Here is a 24,478-nt window from a genome sequence, read left to right as displayed (position 1 = left end):
GTTGGCGGAGAAACCCCCCGAGTCCCACGTCCTCCCGTCCCCCCACCCCATCCGCCCTGAGAAGCTTCCCTGCCCTCTCACTGGGGCTGTTGGACCGTCCAGTTCTCAGACGGGTGCAGTCTGTCCCACCCGCAGCCCTTTCCCGTTTCCCACGGTATTCCACGGTCGATTCCATGAAAACGATTAGTGTTTTTGGTGTGGTTTTTCTTTTCTTTCTATTTTTTTTTGGGGGGGGAAATGCCAATTCCGCTTAATACTTCTTCCTCCAAGCTCCCACTGCCTTTCTCTAGTTCGGTTTCATACTCTTCCAATATTTTCTATTGTCTCCTGTCTCCTGGACCCCATGGTTACAAAATCAAACAGGACCCAACAGCTGTGCGTGGACCGTGCCAGGGGGCCTGGGGAGCGCCACGGCCCTCTCCTCTCCACCTTGGCCGAGCCACTGATTAAATGGAAGGGTTCCCGGAGCCACAGGGCGAGGGGACCGGCGGGGGCCCCTGGGGCCGGCCTCACGGGCCGGTTGCAGCATTTCTCCTGCCATCAAGCGCCAGCTGCCAAGATAAACACACGTTTGGAGATCAAGTGGGAACCCCCAGAGGTTTTCATCTTGGAAAAATAAATCTGGAAGTGTCGGGCCAAGAAGCCCTTTGCGTCCACACCCGGATCTGCTCAGCCTGCGTGCGAATGTCCGAGGATGCTGGCGAGGGCGCCGGGGATGCTGGCGCAGTTCCTCCCCAGTGTGCGCCCTCGGGCCTGTCCCCTTCAGCTCCCGTCGGCGGCATCGTGGCCGGACCCCCGCGGGCCTGCGGTGAGGTCAGGATGAAGCGCGCACACAAGCACATGGACAGCGTGTGGCACAGCGCCCACTGCCGTGGGAACTGGTGGCTGTGATTTTTATTAGCCGTTTCCCGAAGCTGACCGGCCGTTGCAGGGTCTTAATTTCGGAAGGTACCTGGTACTTCCAATCAATCAGCAATTCTTGCCCCCTCTACCTTCAGAATACAGTTGACCCCTTTAAAAAAATTTTTTTATTGATTTCAGAGAGGAAGGGAGAGAGAGGGAGAGGGAGAAGGAGAGGGAGGAAGGGAGGGAGAGAGAGAGAGTAACATCAATGATGAGAGAGAATCATGGATCGGCTGCCTCCTGCATGCCCCACACTGGGGATCGAGCCTGCAACCAGGCATGTACCCTGACCAGGAATCGAACTGTGGTCTCTGGGTTCATAGGTCGACGCTCAACCACTGAGCCATGCTGGCTGGGCCAGTGGACCCTTTTTAAAATACATGCATTGACTTCTCATCATTGATGTTTCTCTCTCTCCCTCTCCCCTACTCTCTAAAATCAATAAAAGTATATTTATTAAAAAAAAAAAAACTTAGGAGAAAGCAGAAAAAGAAGACCCTTTGAGACAAGATTTAGGGAGTTCAGGAAAACCAGGCACCCGGGCAGCCAAACTATGATCCAAACGCCTCCTTCCCTGAGAAAGCCCCGGGCATGCTGGGAAATGACTCATCCTGTGACCTCAGCTCCGGCGCAGGCCATCTGATCCTAAGGAAGAGATCAGCCAGGAAGCCTGTAGAAAGGTGTGGTTGGGCTGCACATGGTCCCTGTCAGCAACGGCCCGGTCCCCGCCTCCAGGCCCTGCCAGGCCAGCGGACGAGGGTGCCAGCCACTCCTGTACGCCCGTGTCCAGTTTCCGCGCAATTCCAGTGGCCGGCGGATGGAGTCGGGAGCCAGGGCGCCCCGGGAAATGTCTCTAATGGAATGAGAAGACCCAGACACTTGGACGGAAGGTCCCTGGCAAGAGGCCTTACACCGGCCGCTCCATTAAACTTTTCATTGGCTGGTCTGAGGGTAAGTAGCTGTGCCCTTGGGATTGGACGGTCTTGGCTACGAGGCCCGAGGTCAGGAACACAGCGCTGGAAACAGTGAGGCGCGCCGTCCTGAGACACGGAGCCATGTGATTCCCCGAGGGACGTGCTGATCTTGAAGATGGCCTCCGATCTCCTCCCTCCCTCCCTCCCCTCAGAAGTGCGGGCTCGCACCTGCGCTCCAACGGGAAGGTTTTCCACCTGCAAAATGCCTCCTGGTGCCAACGTTGCTTTCCATTGGGGGGGGGGGGGGGATGGGGAAGGGGCTGCCTTCTAAGACCTACCTTGGCAGTTCCTCCTCTTCCTCCTCCTCCTCCGCACAGACCATTCTCCTTCCCTCGCTGCTGCAGGACAAAGGGAAGGCTTCCTGAGTGGGTCGCCAGGCGGAGTCCGAGCACCTGTGTTTCATGGGGGTCAGGAAACACAAGATATGTTCCCGTGTGTGTGTGTGTGTGTGTGTGTGTGTGTGTGTATTAAAATTTTTTGTTTGGCCTGGCGGTGGTTGACCGTCGACCTAGGAACCAGGAGGTCACTGGTTCGATTCCCGGTCAGGGCACATGCCCAGTTGCGGGCTCGATCCCCAGCAGGGCGTGTGCAGGAGGCAGCCGATCAGTGATTCTCTTTCATCATTGATGTTTCTATCTCCCTCTCCCTTCCTCTCTCTCTCTCTCTCAAATCAATAAAAACTTACTTAAAAATAAAAGGAAAGTGAGTGCCAAGGCAGCCAGTGCGGACAAAGAGCTTTCTGTGTCCTCCTGTGGCCGCTCCGGAACATGTGAGTCCAGGAGAAGGTTCAGGCAGGTCAGAGGGGACCCCGGGAAAACAGCGCCCTTTCCCCGCCTTTGCACTTGGGGTGAAGCGCGGGGACCGGGGAAGAAAGACGTTTTTGCCTCTGCACAATGGCGAGCCTTCTCTCTCCCAGATCGCATCCCTCTGAGTCCCCTCCTTGGAATGTGTGACGGCGGAGCAATTTGTGGCAGAGGAACCATGTCTGTGTTTCAACTTGTTCTTTTTTTTTTTTTTTTAACTTCATTTTATTTTATCTTTTTAGAGAAGGGAGAGGGAGAGAGAGACAGAAACATCAGTGATGAGAGAGAATCATGGATCAGCTGCCTCCTGCACCCCCTCCCCCCACCCCTAACTAGGCATGGAGCCCGCCACCCGGGCATGTGTCCTGACAGGGAATCAAACCCTGGCATCCTGGTTCCTAGGTCGACGCTCAACCACTGAGCCACACCGGCCCGGGCAGAATTGATTTTCGTTGTGCTGGGGTGTCTCCCATAATTGTCCTCTCTCACCTCTTCCCGAAGGTGAGCCCTCCGTCACGGTCACTAATGATAGTTCCACACATCCCCTTGGGTGGACAAACACTGCCCTCCCAGAAGAGGCAGGCCACGGGTGGCCTTGCTCCGGGACGGCCGCGGGCACGAGTGCTGGGACCCCAGCCCGCCCGCTCAGTGTGGGGAGGCTCGGAGGCCGCCCAGGTGCGCACGTCGCCCCCACCCCGCGCCCCCTGGCTCAGCGCCCACGCCTGTCGGGGCGCCGGGCTTTGCAGAAGATCCAGCAGAACAAAGCCCCCTTGTTCCTATCGCGCCTCTGTTCCAACGTGCCACGCTCCCTTTCATCCGGGCGAGCTGCCTGCCAGCGAGGCATTCAAGAGCGAGCCAAAGCCGGGCGGACGCCCAGACCTAAAGCTGAGAACTGTCTGCCCACAGTGGCACCTCCCCGGTGCGTACCTGGCCGCCTGCTTCCTCCCGGCGTCTGTGTTGGTGTTTAGGCCACAGTCGGTGTTGTTCCAGTGGATGCATCCACAGTAGCTGCGGGGCAAAGGGCAAACTGTTGGGTGATCGCCGTGGTGCCGCCAATGCCACCCAAACCCTCTGGGGGCCAAGGCGCAATGTACTTGACTAGGACCGTTTGGGCGGTCTAGGTCACAGTACAAGGGTCTGCACCGGGCCCCTGGGTGGTGGCCAAGAGCGTCTCCAAGGCTCTCTGATGGCGCCAGCACCGGGCTGGGGTCCCCGAGCCACCAGCAAAGGTTCCAGCTCGGGGCTGAAGGCACCTCTCAGCCAGGCCACCCTGCGCCCAGGAGGAAACAATGGGGTTTATTCCTGCTGCTCGGAGCTGAGCGCCTGAGATGCCGGTCAGCGGAGTTCTGGTCAGTGTCGCCCCAGCTCTCTGGCCTCCCCACAGACCCGCCCAGAGCACGCTTCCCACCCGTTCATGATTTCTTACAATATATTTGTATGGATTTCAGAGAAGAAGGGAGAGGGGGAGAGATAGAAACATCAATGATGAGAGGGAATTGTGGATCGGCTGCCTCCTGCACGCCCCACACTGAGGATCAAGCCTGCAACCCGGGCCTGTGCCCTGACCGGGAATCGAACCGTGACCTCCTGGTTCATAGGTTGATGGTCAACCACTGAGCCAGACTGGCCGGGCTCCACATCTTTTAAAGCAAATTCCAGAAGGACTTGGATGTCCTGAGAACAGCGTGGAGGTTTGAAGACATACAGGGTCTTCAGCAAATAGTTCTGACTGACCCAGTACCTGACTGGCTTCAGAAAGAGTGAAAATTGATATGTTACATGAAAGGGGGAGATGTCAGTGTGTTGGGATGTCTGTTATCAGCGGGCAGTACTTCTCTCATCTCAAAAGGACCATAAGGTCCGGCCAGTATGGCTCAGTGGTTGAGCATCGATCTATGAACCAGGAGGTCACGGTTCGATTCCCGGTCGGGGCACATGCCCGGGTTGCGGGCTCCATCCCCAGTGGGGGGCACGCAGGAGGCAGCCGATCCCTGATTCTCTCATCATTGACGTTTCCCTCTCTCTCCCTCTCCCTCTCCCTCTCTCCCTAAGAAAATAAAAACCTATTTTTTTTAAAAAGGAAAGAAACATAGGAGAAGCCCCCAGTTGCTTGCCCTTCTGTCTTCAGTGTCCCGGATGTCATGTACATAAAAGCCTTGAGAGACTCCGCCACGAACACTGCCCCTCCTGCGAAATCCTTACATGCTTTCTTGGCAGAGCTTTTGCTTGACAAATACTTTCTGTTCAACTCCCCCCCCCCCCCCATTTGGACTCGCTCGAAATAATTGCAGCGCTAGATTATATCTGTTCAGGGCTTCCTACGTGAGAAGTGCCCCCCTGGCATGATTGATTGAATCCTCCACCGGGAGGTGGGTGTCAGTCTCATGTTACCAACAGGGGGAGGGGGAGGTGGGGAAGGCTTAGAGAGATGGCACGGGCGCCATCATCACCCAGGTGGCAAACGGCAGAGGGCGAGGCAGACCCACACCCGAGACCGGAGCCTGCCCACCTCGGCCCCTGCTGGCCCAGGAGAAATACGCCGCTGTCTATGTCCCCAAGAATGGCGCCACGTCTGCGTGGCAAACAGTGGCTCCTGAGTCGGGTCCGATGAAATAAGGACCATTCGGGTTCTCTTGGGCATTCAACACCCTTTTCAAAAGATATATATTATTATTGATTGCGGAGAGGAAGGGAGAGGGAGAGAGAGAGCAGAAACGTCAATGATGAGAAAGAATCACGGATCGGCTGCCTCCTGCACGCCCCACAGTGGGGATCGAACGTGCCCTGACCGGGAATCGAACCTCAACCTCCTGGTTCCTAGGTCGACGCTCAACCACTGAGCCACACTGTCTGTCCGGGTGCAATGTCGTTCTTCTCGCATCCTGTCGGCAGCACGGAGTCCCGCCCAGGCCTCCTCAGGGCATGGGAGGGGCGGCTTCTCGGGGCAGGTTGACTTGAGCTCGGAATGTTGAGTCGGCACCCACATGACAGCCAGCTTCCTGAGTTGGGTGTGGGGACCACTTCTTTATTGAGGGGCTCGCACATCCTTGCCAGGGGAGTGCTGATGGACTTTTGCTCAGGAGCTGGTGCCCAGAGCCGCCCTCTGGCCTGGCCTGCCCTCCCCCCACCCCTGCCCCACTCCCACACGCAGCCCAAGAACCGGGCCCACCCTCGAGGGGCTTAGAACAAAGCACAGATCGAAATCCCCTTGGGCCTGCCCTGGCCCTCAGCCTGGGTCTTTTAAATTCCCCCTTTCATCCCCAAGAGGGTGGCTTCGCTCGGCCAAGCATTCGCAAGAAGTGTGGTTTCTTAATCATCCTGAGAGCACGGTTCTTTTTTCTCTGCTCACTTGGCACACATTCCTGCGCACGGCCTTGTATTTTATGCTTCCTGTGGAAATAGAGCTGTTAGCGTGAGAGGGAGTGAAGCCGTATGTCAAGGTCGTCCCAGGCAACTTTCTAGCGCATTCCATTGCACGGGTCCTTGGAACAGAGTCAAGGCACATTATAGACACAGCTCATGTGGTCCATAGGCACCCCGACTGGGGATGCTCCCGCAACCCAGGTATGTGCCCCACCCGGGAATCGAACCGGCGACCTTTTGGTGCACGGGATGATGCTCAACCAACTGAGCCACACTGGCCAGTTAAAAAGCTATTTGCTTTTTAATGTGGTTCACAAATGTATTATTTTGATTTTTTTAACTTTTTTATTTTTGAGAGGAAGGGAGAGGGAGAGGGAAACATCAATGATGAGAAACACGGATCAGCTGCCTCCTGCATGCCCCCTACTGGGGACTGAACCCAGGCGTGTGCCCTGACTGGGTATCGAACCGTGACCTCCTGGTTCCTAGGTGGAGGCTCAACCACTGAGCCACGCCTGCTGGGCTGGTTCACAAATTTAAATCACACCTTCATCCACTTAGAGCAGGGTTCTCTACCTGTGGGTCGCCAGCCTGTGGGTCACGACCCCTTTGGGGGTCGAACGACCCTTTCACAGGGGTCGCCTAAGACCACCGGAAAACACATATACAATTACATATTGTTTTTGTGATGAATCACTATGCTTTAATTATGTTCAATTTGTAACAATGAAAATACATCCTGCTTATCAGATATTTACATGACGATTCATAACAGCAGCAAAATGACAGTGATGAAGTGGCCACGAAAATAATTTTATGGTTGGGGGTCACCGAAGCATGAGGAACTGTATGAAAGGGTCGCGGCATTAGGAAGGGACTTGGGAATGAGCCTGAACTCAGGACTTGATCCTCACCACCGCGGTTGCCAGTGAATAGACGTCAATTTCTTTCTTGTCATTGGCACGTGGCATCCCAGTGACAACCAGGATGGTGCTGGTACCGTGAGCGGTTGGTGGGAGCCCAGGATGGTCCGAGACGTGGGCAGCCGGGCCAGCAGCTGGGACTGTTTACCCGGGGCCGTTTGCCGGATGAACAGCGTTTACACTGTCCGGTGTTGTTTACTTCTTGAATCCGCAGTCCCCTGGCAAGGCTGTGAGAATTATGTGCTGACACCGTGCAGTTTTCTACCGAAAAAGAAAACAGTGAAGCCTCCTTGCCCCCAGTTTCCTCCCCGAAGCGGAAGCGGGAGGCGGAGGGAGATGTCTGCCCTGAGATGACACGGCTGGGGGACAGGCCGGCGGCTCCGGGGACGCCACCGCTGTTGGGATGAATCAAATGGACTTCTCCAGCGACGGAGAAACGCGCCGCAGCCCTGCTCGCCTGTCCTCAGCATCTCCCATTTAAAATATGTGTTTTGCCAGGGGTGTCGGCGAGACATTTCTAAAAATTGATTTCAGAGAAGAAGAGAGAGGGGAGAGAGAGAGAAACATCAATGATGAGAGAGAATCATGGATCGGCTGCCTCCTGCACGCCCCCAACTGGGGATCGAGCCCACAACCCGGGCGTGTGCCCTGACCGGGAATCGAACCGTGACCTCCTGGGTCAGAGGTCGACGCTCAACCACTGAGCCACGCCGGCCGGGCCTGGAGGACTCGTGTGTGTGTGTGTGTGTGTGTGTGTGTGTGTGTGTGTGTTTACCTCCTCTGCCTCTGTTCCATGTCTGCTGGGATAAATGAAATATAACCAATAGCTTTAATCTCCATAGCAAGTACACATTCGTTCTATTAGGTTTAAGCCACACACAGGAAGAAGGAGACAATTAACAGGAGCTATAATGACTTCACCATATCTTGGAGGTAACTGCTGTGAATATTATTGCCTCTATCCCTTGAGTCTTTTTATCTTTAGGATTAAGAGCATTTGGACTTGACCACGGGGAACCTCTCCTCTGTCCCACCCACGTCTCTGTATAGACACATCAAGGTTTAGGGAAATCTTCTAAGTCTGCGAAGATTATTCATGGTTGTTGGTTTATCAGCACTTTGGTGAGGGAGGCCCGGGGTTTGCCTGGAGGCGCGTGAGTGTTGGAGAAACACGCCGGCCTCCTCTTTTGTGGACGAGCTCCGATGTGGGGATTGGGTGGGTGTTTGCCGGTTGGTGCCTCTGCAGCCAGAGGCGATGGGGTCTCCGCGAGCCGCCAGCTCACCCTCCCTCTGGACGGCTGTTTCCTCCCAGGGAACGTGCAAGAGTGGTGGCCTTTGCTTCCCGCTGAAGCTCATCGCTTCACGCCCATTTAGTCCCTGCAGCCCTTTCTTTTACCGCAACCTGGGACCCCCCCCGACCCCCCCCACGTGGTTGTGGGAGTTCACACACTTGCGCACCGTCGCTCGTCAATGCACTTGGGTGTGTCCGGGTCCTTTTCTTTCTCTTTCCCTCACTCGGCTCGAGGACCAGGTTGCTCATGGTCGCAGTGAAACGTCATAAAGCACTGGACAGCCCTGGCTGGTTTGGCTCAATGGATAGAGCGTCGGCCTGCGGACTGGAGGGTCTCAGGTTCGATTCCGGTCAAGGGCACACGCCCAGGTTGTAGGCTTGATCCCCAATGTGGGGTGTGCAGGGGGCAGCTGAACAATGATTCTCTCTCATCATTGATGTTTCTATCTGTATCTTCTCCTTTCCTCTCTCTGAAATCAATACAAATAAAAAAAATAAAAAGCACTGAACCTTGTCCGGCCTGTGAGGCTCAGTGGATTGAGCCGTGTCCTATGCACCAAGCGGTCACGGTTCGATTCGTGTGCACAGGCCCGGGTTGCAGGCTCCATCCCCAGTGGGGGGCGTGCAGGAGGCAGCCGATCTATGATTCTCTCTCATCATGGATGCTTCTCTCTCTCCCTCTCCCTCTCTATTTAAAAGTCAATTGAAAAAAAAAAAAATAGCCCTGGACCTTCCCCCACCCTCGTGTGAGAACATTTTTTTTTTTTTTTTTGTAAATAAACCGAGCCTTTGTTTCTAGCTTTGCAGAACCATCTGCGCCTTGGACAGATTAAAAGGCAATTACTGGAAGGCCCTGTGCTGAGCCGACTCCCCAGCCTGTGCGTTACCTCATCAGAGTGGGGATGGGGACCGCCTGCTCCGGCCGGAGCGCGCCGGAGGCTGGGGACGTGTCCGTGTGGCGTTGAGTCTGCTGGGGCAGCAGACGCCCCGGGGATGGCAGGCTCCGCACAGCTGGCCTTGGCCGCCGCCCTTACCCCCTCGCCAGACGGCTGCTCCCGGGCGTGCTCGTCGGATTGTTTGTAATTAATTTATTGGCCCCGGAGGCCTGGCCTGGGCCTGGGATGGTGCTGCTGGGTGTGGCTTTAAGTGCACGTGAGTGTGTGTGTGTATCCATGTGTGTGCATGCATGTGCATGCGTGTGCGCACTGCACGTGCATACCAGGAGGGCTGCGTGGGAGTGTGCCTCTGGCTCGCTGCTGGCCACTTCGCAACAAGCCACACACACAAAAAAATTTTTTTTAAATAAAACCAGAGAGATGGCCTCGAAGGCCCTGAGGAGCCGGACGGTGTCCTTGCTGGAGGTCAGTCGTCTGCGCGGCTCGGTTGGGATGTCCATGAGCAAACCAGCATCGCGAGGCCAGAAACCATTCTTTGTCCCTTTCATCGGAACGCTCTCCCCGCTTGGCCCAGCTGCTGCTGGTTTCTGAATGGAAGTAGACACACGGTGAGCTGCCCGCTCGGGGTGCCCGGGTCCCAGCGCATCTCCGTGCAGAGCGGGCAGCTCGGGGGGCTGTTGGAGGGACCGGGCAGGAGGGAGTGGCTCAGGTCCACCCCAGAGTGAAGTTGAGATCCACAAAGAGGATGTTACCGGCCGGCGTGGCTCCATGGTTGAGCATCAACCTAGGAACCAGGAGGTCACGGTTCTATTCCTGGTCAGGGCACATGCCTGGGTTGCAGGCTCGATCCCCAGTGTGGGGCGTGCAGGAGGCAGCCGATCCATGATTCTCTCTCATCATTGATGTTTCTCTCTCTCTCTCCCCCCTTCTCCCTTCCTCTCTGAAATCAATAAAAATATTATTTAAAATTTTTTTAAAAAAAATACCTGCTCGGCATTTGTTGTGGTTACTATTCTTACTAGGCTGAGGCCAAAGCGTCGCGTGCCCACCGATCCCTCTGTGAGCTCTGGAAGGTCAGGCCTAGCCCTGTGCCCCTTACCACCCCGTCTGCACCTCTCTCTGCCATGCGACCACCCGGACCCTCCCGGCGAGGTCAGGGCCCAGGATTCTGAAGGCTGTGTCTGTCTCCGCTGCAGGGATTGCTTACTTAGGAGGCGTGTGCAGCGCCAAGAGGAAGTGTGTGCTCGCCGAGGACAACGGCCTCAACCTCGCCTTCACCATCGCCCACGAGCTGGGCCACAAGTAAGTGTCGGCCACTCGGGTGTTTAAACTCCTTCCCGAGGACGTGTCTCTGCACCCGAGCTCTCCACATCCGGAGTCTGCTGGTCCGCGCCTCTGCTTCTTCCACAGCGTGGACCCGGCCAGCGAGCCTGGGCTCAGCCCTGCAGGGAACCCCAGAGCTCGCCCAGCCACAGGCTCAGAGGGTCGAAATCTTTTTTTAAAAATATATTTTTTATTGATTTCAGAGAGGAAGGGAGCGGGAGAGAGAGAGAGAAATATCCATGATGAGAGAGAATCATGGATCCGCTGCCTCCTGCACGCCCCCTGCTGCGGATGGAGCCCGTAACACAAGCATGTGCCCTGACTGGGATTCGAACTGTGACCCCCTGCTTCATAGGTTGATGCTCAACCACTGAGCCACGCCGGCCGGGCCCTGAGGGTTGACTTGGGGTTTGGGTCTGTTCTGAAAGCATCTGCTGGAAGGTGAAGAGGTTTTTCTCAGTGTCTTCTGCTCGAATTTCTCTCCCGGGATCAGCATGATCTCTGAGTCACTCTCAACCCAGCATTCAAATACTGGGATTTATTTATGTTCATCTCCCTACGTCCTTTGCAGCCAGTTCCCAAGTCCAGGTTTCTGAAGGTAGAACGTCCGTGCCTTAACCTTTTTTTAAAAAAATATATTTTTATTGATCTCAGAGAGGAAGAGAGAGAAACGTCAATGATGAGAGAGACTCATGGATCGGCTGCTTCCTGCACGCCCCCCACTGGGGATCGAGCCCACAACCCGGGCATGTGCCCTGACCTGGAATTGAACCAACTGTGACCTCCTGGTTCACAGCTCGACACTCAACCACTGAGCCTCGCCAGCCGGGGTGTGTGTACTTGTTGGAATTAGGGCTGTTGTATCACAGACGGTCGGGGTCGGTCTTCCTTGCAGACCAAGAAGGGTCTGCAGGCAGGCACGGTGCTGGGGTCTGCTTTTCCATCAGGCCGTCCAGGCTGGGTTTCGATGGGCTCCTCCCTGGCCCCCTGTGTCCTGCCGTCCATTGCTACTCAGCTCCCAGGGCCATCAGCGCCGGACTGAGGGGCAGGTGGGCACGCGAGCAGGTGGCCCGGTCTCACGCCAAGGTGCGTGGGCCCCGGATCAAAGTCTGCGTGTGAGCGTCCTCCCAGCCCCGTCTGTCTGATCCAGTTTCCTGAACCGGACAGAATACCTGGGGCTCATGTCCTCTTGTGATGATACTTTCTCAGTGTGCTGCTGAGCGTTGCAGGGTCTTGCGCATGCATCACGGACAAGCCCGGTCCCGTCCTCCCCTGCCCTCTGCCACGGCCACATATCTCCTCCTCCTCCTCCTCCTCCTGTGTCTGCCCTGAGCTGCAGGACTGGCTTCTGAGGAGGGGCCCCTGGGGACTCGCAAGGCCCCCCTGCACCAGCACAGCGCCCAGCCCCTCTCTTCATAACAGCCCCCGCCTCCCTCTCCCACACCAGCAAAAGCAGACTCTCCTTCTGCCCGTCTCTGAGGGGTGATTTTGAACGGGAGGGGCAGCTTCTGGAGCCGCAGGAACCTTCTGGCTGGTGGCCCCACCCAAGTGGCCTCTGTGCCCTAAGTGGGAATTTCCCACTGCCCAGCATTAACAGGAATCGCATGGAAATCACCAAGATTTCCTTTGGAGTCTTAGCCTGGACGCAGAGTCCAAGGTGAGGCAAGGACACTGCTTCTGGCCCAGCCCGCATGGCTCCATGCTTGAGAGTTGACCTATGAACCAGGAGGTCATGGTTGTTTCGATTCCTGGTCAGGGCACAGGCCCGGGTTGTGGGCTCGATCCCCAGTGTGGGCGTGCAGGAGGCAGCCGATCCATGGATCTCTCTCGTTTCTCTCTCTCTCTCTCTCTCTCCCCCCCCCCTCTCTTTTCCTCTCTCCCGCCAATCAATGGAAACATCCTATATAATAAAAGGGTAATATGCAAATTGACCTTAACGGCAGAATGACCAGAAAAACTGCTGGACCAGTCACTGTGAGGCGCACCGACCACCTTTTGGTCCCTTTTCCTGGCCATCGGCTCCGATCGCCCAATGGCCATCTGCGGCAGGGGCGGGGCCAGCAAGAGGGAACAACCCACCTCCTGGTCCCTTCCCCCGGCTGTCAGGGACTGATCACTCGATGGCCGGGGGAAGGGGAACTGGGTGCGGGGGGGGGGCGGGCAGCTGCGGGCAGCTGGGGAAGATGGCCCTGATTGCAGGCCAGGTCTAGGGACTGTACCCGTGCATGAATTTCATGCGCCGGGCCTCTAGTATTTAAAATAAGTAAGTGTTTTCCATGGGGGAGTCGCTAGAACAGCTTTCGCACCCTGATTTTGGAATCTCTCCCGCCCTTCTGGTCGTCACCTGTGCTCGGAGACACCCACACAAGGGGCTTCGCGTCTCTGGGGGAACCACACGCTGAGAGGCTCTGTGTCCGGAACCCCTTTTCCTTCCACATCCCCGATGGGATTCTGCCGGGAGGACCTCCTTCCCTGTCTTAATAACCTACTCTCCGCTACAGACTTGCCGCTCGCATAACCTCTCATCGGCTACAAAGTTGCCGCTAGTGAAAATATCAATTACTGCTTGGGCGCCGCTCCTGGCATCGCCTCTTCACAGGATGGCTGCTCGGAGCCAGAATTCAGAGGGGCTTCGGGACGAGCTGAGAGCTGCGTACACCATCATTAAGGCGGCCAGGAGAAGCTGTTTTTATCCGGCACCTTGAATGCCATCTTAAGCAGGAGCGATTACTGCAAGAAGCCTATAATTTGCACGAGGGGAAGTGAAGATTCTTTTTAAAGATAAAAAGGGTTGCTTCGGAAGAGCCTCAAAATAGCTAAATAAATAAATAAATGGGAAAGGAAAGAGCAGTAACAAAGCCGCCAATGTTTCAGCGGTGTGGAAATTTCAAAAACAAATCCTCGGTGTGCAAGCAGCAGGGAGTCTGTAGAGACAACACTTTGTGGAAAGCCCCTCAGATGAGCGTTTCATAATTTAGCAGGAGGCGGTTACTGCTTCTGAATTCCCTCCGTTCCTTAGACTCTCCACCCTTAGGGTCGAGTCTGTAAATGAAACGCGTGGGCCTTGAACTTGGTGCAGGTTCAGACCCCACCTGCAGCGGTGCACTCCCTGGACGCGCCGGAATGGTGCATTTCGATATCCCAAGAGCTTTAAAGGATCCAGATGTTTCTTCCATGCATTTCATTTGCCGGTGTGGCATCTAAGTATTTTGACAGTTGATTATTTCTTTTACGTTGAAAGTAAGTAAGCTATGGAATAATTTTTTTTGTTTATTTTATTGGTTTCAGAGAGGAAGGGAGAGGGAGAGAGAAACATCAATGATGAGAGAGAATCGTCGATCGGCTGCCTCCTGCACAGGGACAGAGCCTGCAACCCAGGCACATACCCTGACCGGGAATGGAACTGTGACCTCCTGGTTCATAAGTGGATGCTCAGCCACTGAGCCACACCGGCTGGGCAAGACTTTTATTCCCAGAGTGCAGGAAGCCCTGGGCTCGAACGAGAAGCTCTCCGTCGAGTATTCGGTCATATCAAGCTTTGCCGTTAGCATAGTCCCTGTATCTCTATGGAGAGTGGTTTGGTCTTTGCCTCTAAAGTGAATTCAGGCCCGACCGGGGTGGCTCAGTGGTTGAGCATCATCCTGTGCACCAAGAGGTTGCTGGTTCGATTCCCAGTCAGGGCACATGCCCAGGCTGTGCACTCGGTCCCCACTAGGGGGCGTGCAGGAGGAAGCCGACCCATGATTCTCTCTCATCATGGATGTTTTCCTCTCTCCCTTCCTGAAAATCAACAAAAACATTTAAAAAAAAAAAAAATCCCAAACCTTCTGAGAGAGGGACAGGCAGGCTGAGAGCCTCCTAAAACTGCCCTCCCAGAGCGCCTCAAACACGTAAGATTCTGGGAGAAGCCGTGTGTTCCTTGTCTCAAGGCCCGATCAAACTCCGGCCCTGGAGTTGTTATTGTGTGGGATGCATCTGGGCCACACGTGACAGAGGCCAGTCTGTGTCCTGAGTCCCACAGCCACTTGACGGTAAAATTACAGTGTGGGCCTCACACGCCTCGTTTCTGTAAACTGTGGTGCTGTCAGAGTAAGAGACGCCCTGGCAATAACAGGAGCCTCTCAGTCAGGTAGTCCTTCATTTAAATGCCAACGTCACGCCTCCCAGCCCCAATGCTAGTTCACCAAACGGTAGCTTTACCGGGCGCTTACTTAGCGTTTGACCATTTTTAGCCGTGAAGTCGCAAGCGTGACTGACACAAGTAGGTTTGAAAATAACATCAGTGGGCGCTGGCCGGTGTGGCTCAGTGGTTGAGCATCCACCTATGAACCAGGTGGTCACGGTCAAGGGCACATGCCCTAGTTCCAGGCTTGATCTCCAGTAGGGGGCGTGCAGGAGGCAGCCGATCCATGATTCCCTCTCATCGTTGATCTTTCTATCTCTCTCTCCCTCTCCCTTCCGTTTTGAAATCAATTAAAAAAAAAAATAAAAAGGAATTGGATGCTAGACCCTGGAAGCAGAGATGAGAAGCCTGTAGGATAAGTGTCCTGTCTCCTCTCCCTCCCTCGGCAGCTTGGGCATGAACCACGACGACGACCACGCGTCCTGCGCCGGCAGGTCCCACATCATGTCGGGGGAGTGGGTGAAAGGCCGGAACCCCAGCGACCTCTCCTGGTCCTCCTGCAGCCGAGATGACCTTGAAAACTTCCTCAAGTGAGTCCTGGAGTCCCTCTGTGCCTTCCCTGCAACAGGAAGTACTCCCAGCAGACGCAACGTGGGGTCTCCGCGCATGTGGGCAGGGGAATGGATCTCCCAGAATTCTCAGCTGCCCTAGAGCATGGTCAGTGCAGAACCTCCCGCATCTGCCAGGCTTTCTCCAGTGTGTGCACCTGGTGTGATGTATGCCGTGTGTACCTGGGTGCCATGTTCACCTGGTGTGGGCTGTGCCCTGGGTGTGACGTGTGCACCAGGTGTGACGTGCGTACCCGGCGTGGCGCATGCATCTGCTATGATGTTGGGCACTCAGCTCATATTCATAAATTCTTGTTGGTTAATTGAAATATCAGCACCGTGACCATGCTTTGGACCTGCTTCATTTCTCTGTGTGTTTTGGGTTTTTAAAAAAATATATTTTATTGATTTTTTACAGAGAGGAAGGGAGAGAGATAGAGAGTTAGAAACATCGATGAGAGAGAAACATCGATCCGCTGCCTCCTGCACATCTCCTACTGGGGATATGCCCGCAACCCAGGTACATGCCCTTGACCGGAATCGAACCTGGGACCTTTCTGTCCGCAGGCCGACGGTCTATCCACTGAGCCAAACCGGTTTCGGCTCTCTGCATGTTTTGACCATGAGTGGACACCACTGTGTCGGTGGCCGTGGCGGCAGCAGAACAGAGGTGTCTCCATGCTCAGGCTCCCCTGTGATAGGGACGCGCCTTCACCAGGGACAAGGGCTCGCTCAATGTATCTTCCTTATTGGAGAGAGGAAGGGAGAGGGAGAGAGAAACATCAACGATGAGAGGGAATCATCAATCGGCTGCCTCCTGCACGTCCCCCACTGGGGATGGAGCCCGCAACCCGGGCATGTGCCCTGATTGTGACCTCCTGGTTCATAGGTCGACGCTCAACCACAGCCACGCCGGCCGGGCGGCCCATAAGTAATGTGGAGGCGCAGCCTTCTCAGCGACTCAAAATCAGAACAAAGTCCCGGGCAGTGCTTTTGCGCGTCGACTGACCTCTTGTCCGTTTCAGGTCGAAAGTCAGCACCTGCTTGCTGGTCACGGACCCCCGGAGCCAGCACGCCGTGCGCCTCCCTCACAAGCTGCCTGGCATGCACTACAGCGCCAACGAGCAGTGCCAGATCCTGTTTGGCACCAACGCCACCTTCTGCAGAAACATGGAGGTAAGAGGCCGGGGTGGGGGGTGGGGGGGGCGGCCCAGGAAGGAGCATGTGGCTTCTGCTGGAGGACACAGGTATTCACACTCCACGCACCTGTGCACGCACGCACGTGTATATGCATTCACACACATGTATATGCATTTTCACACATGTGTATATGCATTTACACACATGTATACGCACACACACAAGCAGGCATGCATATACATCTACCATCATGGGCACTTGCACAGTGCATGCCTCGAGAGCCGAGTGCACACATGGGTGCACGTAAACACATGCTCGTACACTCAGAGTCAGATTTTGTTATGTAACCTGTTCACTAAGAAACGCATGTTGCTGGAGTATGCATTTGTAGTTATTCTGTATCTGGAATTACATTTGCATTGAATTGTTTCCTTGGTAAACTTCTGTCCTTCGTCATTATGCATGGACAGATATTACTCTGAGAAGGGGTTCAGAGTCCCGCCCTGGGGCCTCCTCGTGGGAGACCAGGTGCTGGGTGCCCGGGAGTGGCGGGCCAGTATCTGTCCCCCGTGGCATGCTCTGGCTTGCATGAGTTATTACCCTTCTTCTTCTTTTTTTAAAATATATTTCTGTTGATTTCAGGGAGAAAGGGAGAGGGAGAGGGAGGTAGAAACATCAATGAGGAGAGAGGATCATTGATTGGCTGCCTCCTGCATGCCCCCCACTGGGGGTCGACCTCACAACTCGGACGTGTGCCCTGACCTCCTGGTTCATAGGTCGATGCTCAACCACTGAGCCACACCGGCTGGGCTAGTCTTTAGGTGAAGTTTTGAATCCAGAACCTCCTTCCACTGGACTCATGTACGTTCTTCCTCTGGCATTCACCATGTGGAGCCTAAAAAAGCCATTTCCTGGCTCAAAGGGATTGGGTGAGAACTCTGGGAAAACGCTACTTCAGGTGGCGCGGGAGCAGCCTGGCTTCCAGTGTGCGCCAGGCCCATCTTCCTGAAACACCTGCGGGGCAGAGGACCAGGGAAAGCTAGAGCCCCGCCCGTCCTCCCTCCTAGGACCCCGGAGACCCCCCACCACCAGCATCGCGTCTCTCTTGTGTGCAGAAGGCTGGTGCCGTGAGGCTCAGAGCTGCCCATGGAAATAAGTGCAAAAAAAAAAAAATTGGCATTGCCTAATTGGCACTTGTTGCAAATCCTTGGCACATAGAGCCGTCTCCTCTTTTAGCCAATAGTAATGTGATGTTTTTAATTCAGGAAAGCGTTTCAAGAAAGTCCAAACCTACACGTTGTAAACAGCGGGTAGTAAATATTTATTAGAAAGGGGAGAGGAACTTGACCGACGAGCCCAGTCTGGCCTTTTTTCTTTATGCTGACAAGTCACTCCTGTCCTTGTCAGCAGTCCCTGCAGAGCAGAGTCTCCGTCAGAATGAGACTGAGGGTGGTGACAGCTGGAAGGGACAGTGTGGCATTGGCCCCTCCAGGCCCCGATTGTTTTTAAGTAATTTTTTACAAATATATTTTTATTGATTTCAGAGAGGAAGGGAGAGGGAGACAGAGAGAGAAACATCAATGAGGAGAGAGAATCATGGATCGGCTGCCTTCTGCACGCCCCCTACTGGGGATCAAGCCCACAACCTGGTGACCTGACCAGGAATCGAACCCTGACCTCCTGGTTCATAGGTCGATGCTCAACCATTGAGCCACACTGGCCGGTCCGGGTATTTCATTTGATATGTCTTCCTCGGAGTTGTCACGCTCAGCTCGATTTAGGAACTACCGATCTAAACGAAGCCGGCCCCTTTAACACCCACGGACACACCTGGCCAGAGTGGGCGGCTGGCCGGACGGGAGCCCCGCCCTGCCCCTCAGACGGACGGGCTGGGCGGTAGGAAGCTGGGTCGGACTCCAGGGTGAGTGCCGCCTCGCCTGCCTGGGCTCAGCTTCCTGCCCGGCAGCTGCAGCTCCTCTCAGAGCTATTGGGCTTGGCAGCAGAAGGCCCCATTTTCCAGCAGCGTTCGAGCGTGCACAGCAGACATCCTCCCCGGAGTGCTCTCCGCCCTGCCTCTCCCCATGCCTCGTTCCCCTGGCCCTGCCCTCCCCCAAGCCTGTGTCTCCTCCCCCCCTCCCCCACCGCACCATTTGGCCCCAGCCAGGTGATGGTGGTCTCTGCCACAACCTGTAGGAACATGCAAGGAGGGACCAAACCCGGGACTCGCGGAACCTTCCAGAAGCAGGCCTGGCATGCCGGTGCGGGAAAGGGCTTCAAACTGCAGGAGTCTGTGTGGAAAATGTGGATTAGTCACTTTCACATCCAGCGCTTCGCATTTCATTTTATCTCCCTCTTGGCTGGTGTTATCAGCAGCACGTTTCTGAGGGTTTTTTACATAACCCTCCCCTTCCGCACGGTGTTGCGTCAGAGCATCTCTCCAGGCGCTCAGCAGTGCGAGTGAGGAAGGGGATTGAGACCACCTGGAGGGGACCTCAGAGGGGCACGACGGGTTAAGAGAAACACTGTGAAGCCTCGAACGCAGGACCAGTGGTGTCTTTCCGAGGGACCCACACCTCCCCACAGTGCCAAGCGTCCCAGGGAAGGCAGCTTGCACCGGGCGTGTTTGTTACACAGCATCTCGGGGGCCTTTGCGGCACCGTGCACTTGACATGACGTTCACACGGCAAGCATTAAAGGCAGCCGGTGAGGGAACAGATGCTAGGACCAGGGAGCAGTTTCATTTCCCTGACGCTCTGTGCCCGGTCAGTGGCATCCCGCTGCTACTTAAGGACTGCTCCTAGGGCGGGGAGTTGGGGGACCCTGGGCACCCCACCCCTGATTCGCTTGACTGACTGCACCTTTATCTGCAGAAACTGTTTTAATGTGCGTTTTATATATATACACACTAGAGGCCCAGTGCACAAAATTTGTGCACAGGTAGGGTCCCTAGTGGTTGCCGGCCAGGGCCTCCCTTTGTTCCGCGCCACCCTCTGGTGGTCAGCACACGTCATAGCGAGCGATCGAACTGGTCAGTTGAACTCGTGAGGGGACACTTTGCATACTAGGCTTTTGTGTGTGTGTGTGTGTGTGTGTGTGTGTGTGTGTTTATATATTTTTTTTCACTGATTTTAGAGAGGAAGGAAGAGAGAAAGATAGAAACATCAATGATGAGAGACTCATGGACCGGCTGCCTCCTGCACGCCCCCTACTGGGGATGGAGCTTGCACCCCGAGCATGTGTCCTGACCGGGAATCGAACCCTGACCTCCTGGTTCATAGGTTGACACTCAACCACTGAGCCAGGCCAGCCGGGCAGAAGTTCTTCATTTTATTATGATATAATTTATTAGTGTGTTTCCCTTTGTAGTTCAGACGTTTTGTGTTCTATTGAAGACACCTTTGCCTGACCTCATTCTCCCCCCCCCCCCCTTTTTTTTTTTGATGATTAGGAAAGTTTTATGGGAAAGCGCTGTCTATAAAATGCATAATAAACGGTCAGGCCGCCTCCTTCCTCCCTCTCCTGAAGGCCCGTTATGTCTCCTAACCCCCACCCCCGGCCCCATACATTCCTCCTGGCTCAGCCTTGTCCCCGGGACACATGTCCCCACCGCCACCACTGTCCCCCAGAGCTCTGGGGTCAGAGTGCGCGGAACCAGCCGCGTAATGAGGTGCCGCCGGTCGCACTTTACGGGACCAGCTGGTGCTGTGCTCAAGGCTCTCACCTCTTCCCCGCTCACGTGGGGCCGTGGGGCTTCCCTGAACCCAAGTGCGCAGTATTCCGCCTGAGTCATCAACTTCTCTGGCCCAGAGCAGCTCCACATCCTTGGAAACTAAGAGGCGCTGGGCTGTTCTTCGCTCTGTCCACACCCTCGGGCGCTGCTTTCCTGCCTTTTTCGCCTTCACCTTTGTCCCGCCCACATCTCTTTTTTCTCCTTAATCCTCACCTGAGGATATTTTTCCATTGGTTCTTGTTTCGTTGTTTTATTTATTTTTTTAAAATATATTTTTATTGGTTTCAGAGAGGAAGGGAGAAGGAGAGAGAGATAGAAACATCCATGATGAGAGAGAATCACGGATCGGCTGCCTCCTGCACGCCCCACACTGGGGATGGAGCCCGCAACCCAGGCCTGTGCCCTGACAGGGAGTCAAACCGTGACCTCCTGGCTCATAGGTCAACCTCAACCGCTGAGGCACGCCAGCCGGGCATTTTTCCATTGATTCTTAGAGAGAGTGGAAGGGAGGGGAAGAGATAGAGAAACATCAGTGTGAGAGAGACACATTGATTGGTTGCCTCCTGTATGTGCCCCGACCACGGCCGGGGATCGAGCCTGCAATCCAGTTCCGTGCCCTTGACCGGGAATCGAACCTGGCACCCTTCAGTCCTCGGGCCGATGCTCTGTCCACTGAGCCAAACCGGCCAGGGCGGTCCCTTCCCCTTCTGGATGTGCTCTGACATTAGCAGCGTGGACAGCGCCTCTTTTCCGTGCAGATGTTTGACTGCCCCGAGCTGTGCACAGGGACCCCGACGCTCACGCTGCCCAAAGTGCAGATGTTTGAGATTCCTGGGAACTGAGCTCAGCACACCCTTGGCGAGCCCTGCGGTGACTGCCCTGGCCTTGCCCTGGAGGGGACGTGTCCCCACTCCAGCTCAGGCATTTTTTGTCGTTGATTGGATTTGGCCTCAAGGAAACAGTCTCTCAAAAGAGCCCCAAGTACATCTGGTCTCAATTTTCCGACCACGAGACGGGGACTTGGGTGCAAGTAGTTTATCTGGGAGGTGATCCCAGGAAGCTCTGTCGGGGGGTGGGTAGTGGGAGGAGAGAGGAGTCGGAGCGGTGCACTGCCCGGCCGGTGTGGCTCAGTGGTTGAGCACCTACCAGTGAACCAGGAGGTCACGGTTCAATTCCGGTCAAGGGCACAGGCCCAGGTTGCAGGCTCGATCCCCAGTGTGGGGCGTGCAGGTGGCAGCCGACCCATGACTCTCTGTCCTCGGTGATGTTTCCATGTCTCTGTCCCTCTCCCTTCCTCTCTGAAGTCAGTATATATAGATGTAGATACAGATTTTTTTTTAAAAGGAGACAGTCTTTAAAAAATATTTTTTTATTGGTACATGAGACGATGCTCACCCCCTGTCTTTTTCTCCTTGATCTTTGTCCCTTCCACGTCTCTCTTTTCTCATCAATCCTCACCTCCTCAGGTGAGGATTTTTTCCCATTGGTTCTTTTTTGTTGTTTTATTTATTTTTAAAAATACATTTCTATTGCTTTCAGAGAGGAAGGGAGACCCAAACCCCTCGCCGGGCCCTCCGGCGACCCCGCTGTGACCCGCACGCCATGTCCTCGGCAGTCATGTTGCTTCTCTTTGTCACAGCATCTGATGTGCGCGGGGCTGTGGTGCCTGGTGGAAGGAGACGCCTCCTGCAAGACGAAGCTGGACCCGCCCCTGGACGGCACCGAGTGTGGGGCCGACAAGGTACCCACCCGCCCCCGCCAGTCCCTGGGGGCAGCCCCCGTCCCCTGGCATTGGGCACTGTTCTCAGGCACCCCCGGGGAATCGCCTGGCCTCCCCAGAAATGCCCATGGAGCCCACTCTGGGCAGAGGGCCACTTCCATTACCCCCCTTTTTTTTTCTTATAAGACACAAGAATCACTTGCTTATTATTATTTTTTAATATTTTTTTATTGATTTCAGAGAGAAAGGGAAAGGGGGAGAGAGAGAGAAACATCAATGATGAGAGAGCATCGTGGATCGGCTGCCTCCTGCACGCCCCCTACTGGGGATGGAGCCCACAACCCGGGCCTGTGCCCTGACCGGGAGGTGAACTGAGCCATGTCGGCCGGGCTGCATATTATTTTTGTTAAATTAACGCCGTGTGTCATACAAGTGGATTTACTCTCAAACTGTTACATCAATAGACCATAAGTGGGAAAGCAGGGTCGCTTGCCTTACAGGAAAGGCTGTGGTGAAAGAGATTTAATGAGAGCAGCTGTTCCGTGCTAGCTCAGGGTTAAGAGAGCGAGCCTGCTGCCTGGTTTTCCTTAGCAGGGGGATGGATGAGCGTTAGAGAAGAGAGGTGTCGCCCGGCTGGGGTGGCTCAGTGGTTGAGCACCGACCTAAGAACCAGGAAGTCACGGTTTGATTTCAGGTCAGGGCACATGTCCGGGTTGTGGGCTCCATCCCCAGTAGGGGGCGTGCAGGAGGCAGCCGATCCATGATTCTCTCTCATCATGGATGTTTCTCTCTCTCTCTCCCTTCCTCTCTGAAATTAATAAACTCTATTTTTTTAAAAAAATAGAGAAGAGAGGTGTCCAGGGCCAGCCTTCCTCCTTAGTCGCACGGCGAGACCGAAGGAGATGCTGTGATTGGCACCCAGCACATCAGCTCTCCCCCTCCAGGCTTCGTGCCACTCACGCTGGGAAGGTCTGTTTTAGGGGCGGGCTTGCTCTTGTCCTCAGAGGGAAGCCAGCGTCACCCACGTGGGGCCAGCTTGTCCTCTCCAAGCAGCAAACCCAACCCTGACGTTCAAAACCCCAGAGCGGGACCACACTGCCCTCGGGGTCAGGGCCTCCGTCATGCAGCCCCTTCGCAGAAGCCCAGGTCTCCATGCGCCGTGTGGATCCACCCCTTTGCTGGGCACTTGGCGAACCCGCACGGAGTGCATCCACGTGGACGTTTAGGGCGAAACCCCAGCCCCGAGGGACATGGGTGTCAGGCCGAGCTGAGTGACGAAGGCCGCAGAGGTAGCAAGCACGCCCCCCTCCCCCCAGCACAGGCGGCTGGGACCTAAGTTAGGCAGAGCAATCGGACCCACGGCGGGCGGGGGGAGAAAGGAGGGCACCCCATCACGTGGGAGGCCTGCTGTGTTGCAGTGGTGCCGCGCGGGCGAGTGCGTGAGCAAGACGCCCATCCCGGAGCACGTGGACGGAGACTGGAGCCCCTGGGGCGCCTGGGGCATGTGCAGCCGCACGTGCGGGACCGGAGCCCGCTTCCGGCAGAGGAAATGCGACAACCCCCCGTGAGTGCCCCGCCCCGCCGCCCGCACCTCCATCTGCTCCGGACCTGCGGGTCTCACCGCCCCGGAGAGGGTTTGTCTCACACGGAGGCGCAAGGACTGAAATGCACCAGGTCCGGGGCGGGACACGTGTCAGGGGGCCTCCTCTGCCCAGCTCTTTCTGGGGAACAGAGCCGCTGTTCCTCGCCCGCACCCCCATCCAAAGGCTTCCAGAGCCCGGCTGGCGTGGCCCGGTGGCTGAGCGGCCACCCAGGAACCAGGAGGTCAGGGTTCGATTCCCGGTCAGGGCACAGGCCCGGGTTGCGAGCTCCATCCCAGGAGGGGGCATGCAGGAGGCAGCCGATCCATGATTCTCTCTCCTCATGGATGTTTCTCTCTCTCCTTCTGCTTCCTCTCTCTCTCAAATCAATAACCCCCAGCCGGCGTGGCTCCCTGGATAAAGTGTTGGCCTGCAGACTGAAAGGTCGCAGGTTCGATTCCGGTCAAGGGCACGTACCTTGATTTCAGGCTCCATCCCCCGCCCCAGCGGGGTGCATGCAGGAGGCAGCCAAGCCGTGTGTCTCTCTCACATCGATGTCTCTCTCTGCCTCTCCCTCTTCCACTCTCTCTGAAAATCAGTGCAGGAAATGTCCTTGGGGTATTACAACCACAAAAATCAATAGAAATAAAAGATTTTTTAAAAAGGCTCCCAGGGACAGCGGGAGGACAGACGCTCTGGCCGGCGGGCCTCTCGCGCTCCTCAGTGGAGGTCATTCCAGGGAAGCCCGTAGGCGGGAGGAGGCGGCCAAGCTCAGGCGGCTGCTGGCTGCTGTGGGAGCTGCCTGCCGGCCACGGCGTCAGGGGAGGCGCCGGGGTGGCTGCCGAGCTCACCTGCGTATCAGAAGCCGCCCTCCTGGAGCTGTTTGGCTGGGAACCGTGGTTTTCAGGTCGTCTCCCTCGGAGGCCGTCTTTCTTTGGTCCATCTTCGCACGTCGGTTCGGGACGCGTGGGGCTAGGTGTGCGCTCAGTCACGCTGCCCTCGCCGCGTGGGTTTTGCTCTCCTCTCGAAACTCCCCCTTTTCACTGTTTCTTAAAAGGGCCCGTTTTCGTCTCCTGGGCCCTCAGCTGCATCCCATTAATG

General features: G+C 55.7%; 1 protein-coding gene across 1 annotated transcript in view; it reads left to right on the top strand.

Moving 5' to 3' along the window:
- ADAMTS17 (ADAM metallopeptidase with thrombospondin type 1 motif 17) overlaps window positions 1-24,478 on the top strand; it is a 90,061-nt gene that overhangs the window by 28,266 nt on the left and 37,317 nt on the right. The window contains exons 8-12 of the mRNA XM_059677915.1: window positions 10,350-10,455; window positions 15,049-15,189; window positions 16,233-16,383; window positions 21,717-21,818; window positions 23,216-23,361. Of these exons, the coding sequence (XP_059533898.1) occupies window positions 10,350-10,455; window positions 15,049-15,189; window positions 16,233-16,383; window positions 21,717-21,818; window positions 23,216-23,361 (646 nt within the window). The remainder of the gene's footprint in view (window positions 1-10,349; window positions 10,456-15,048; window positions 15,190-16,232; window positions 16,384-21,716; window positions 21,819-23,215; window positions 23,362-24,478) is intronic.

The sequence above is a fragment of the Myotis daubentonii genome, chromosome 21 (genome assembly GCF_963259705.1).
Source record: "Myotis daubentonii chromosome 21, mMyoDau2.1, whole genome shotgun sequence".
Lineage (NCBI taxonomy): Eukaryota > Metazoa > Chordata > Mammalia > Chiroptera > Vespertilionidae > Myotis > Myotis daubentonii.
The sequence above is the reverse complement of the archived record's forward strand: the minus strand, read 5'-3'. Positions and strand labels throughout refer to the sequence as shown.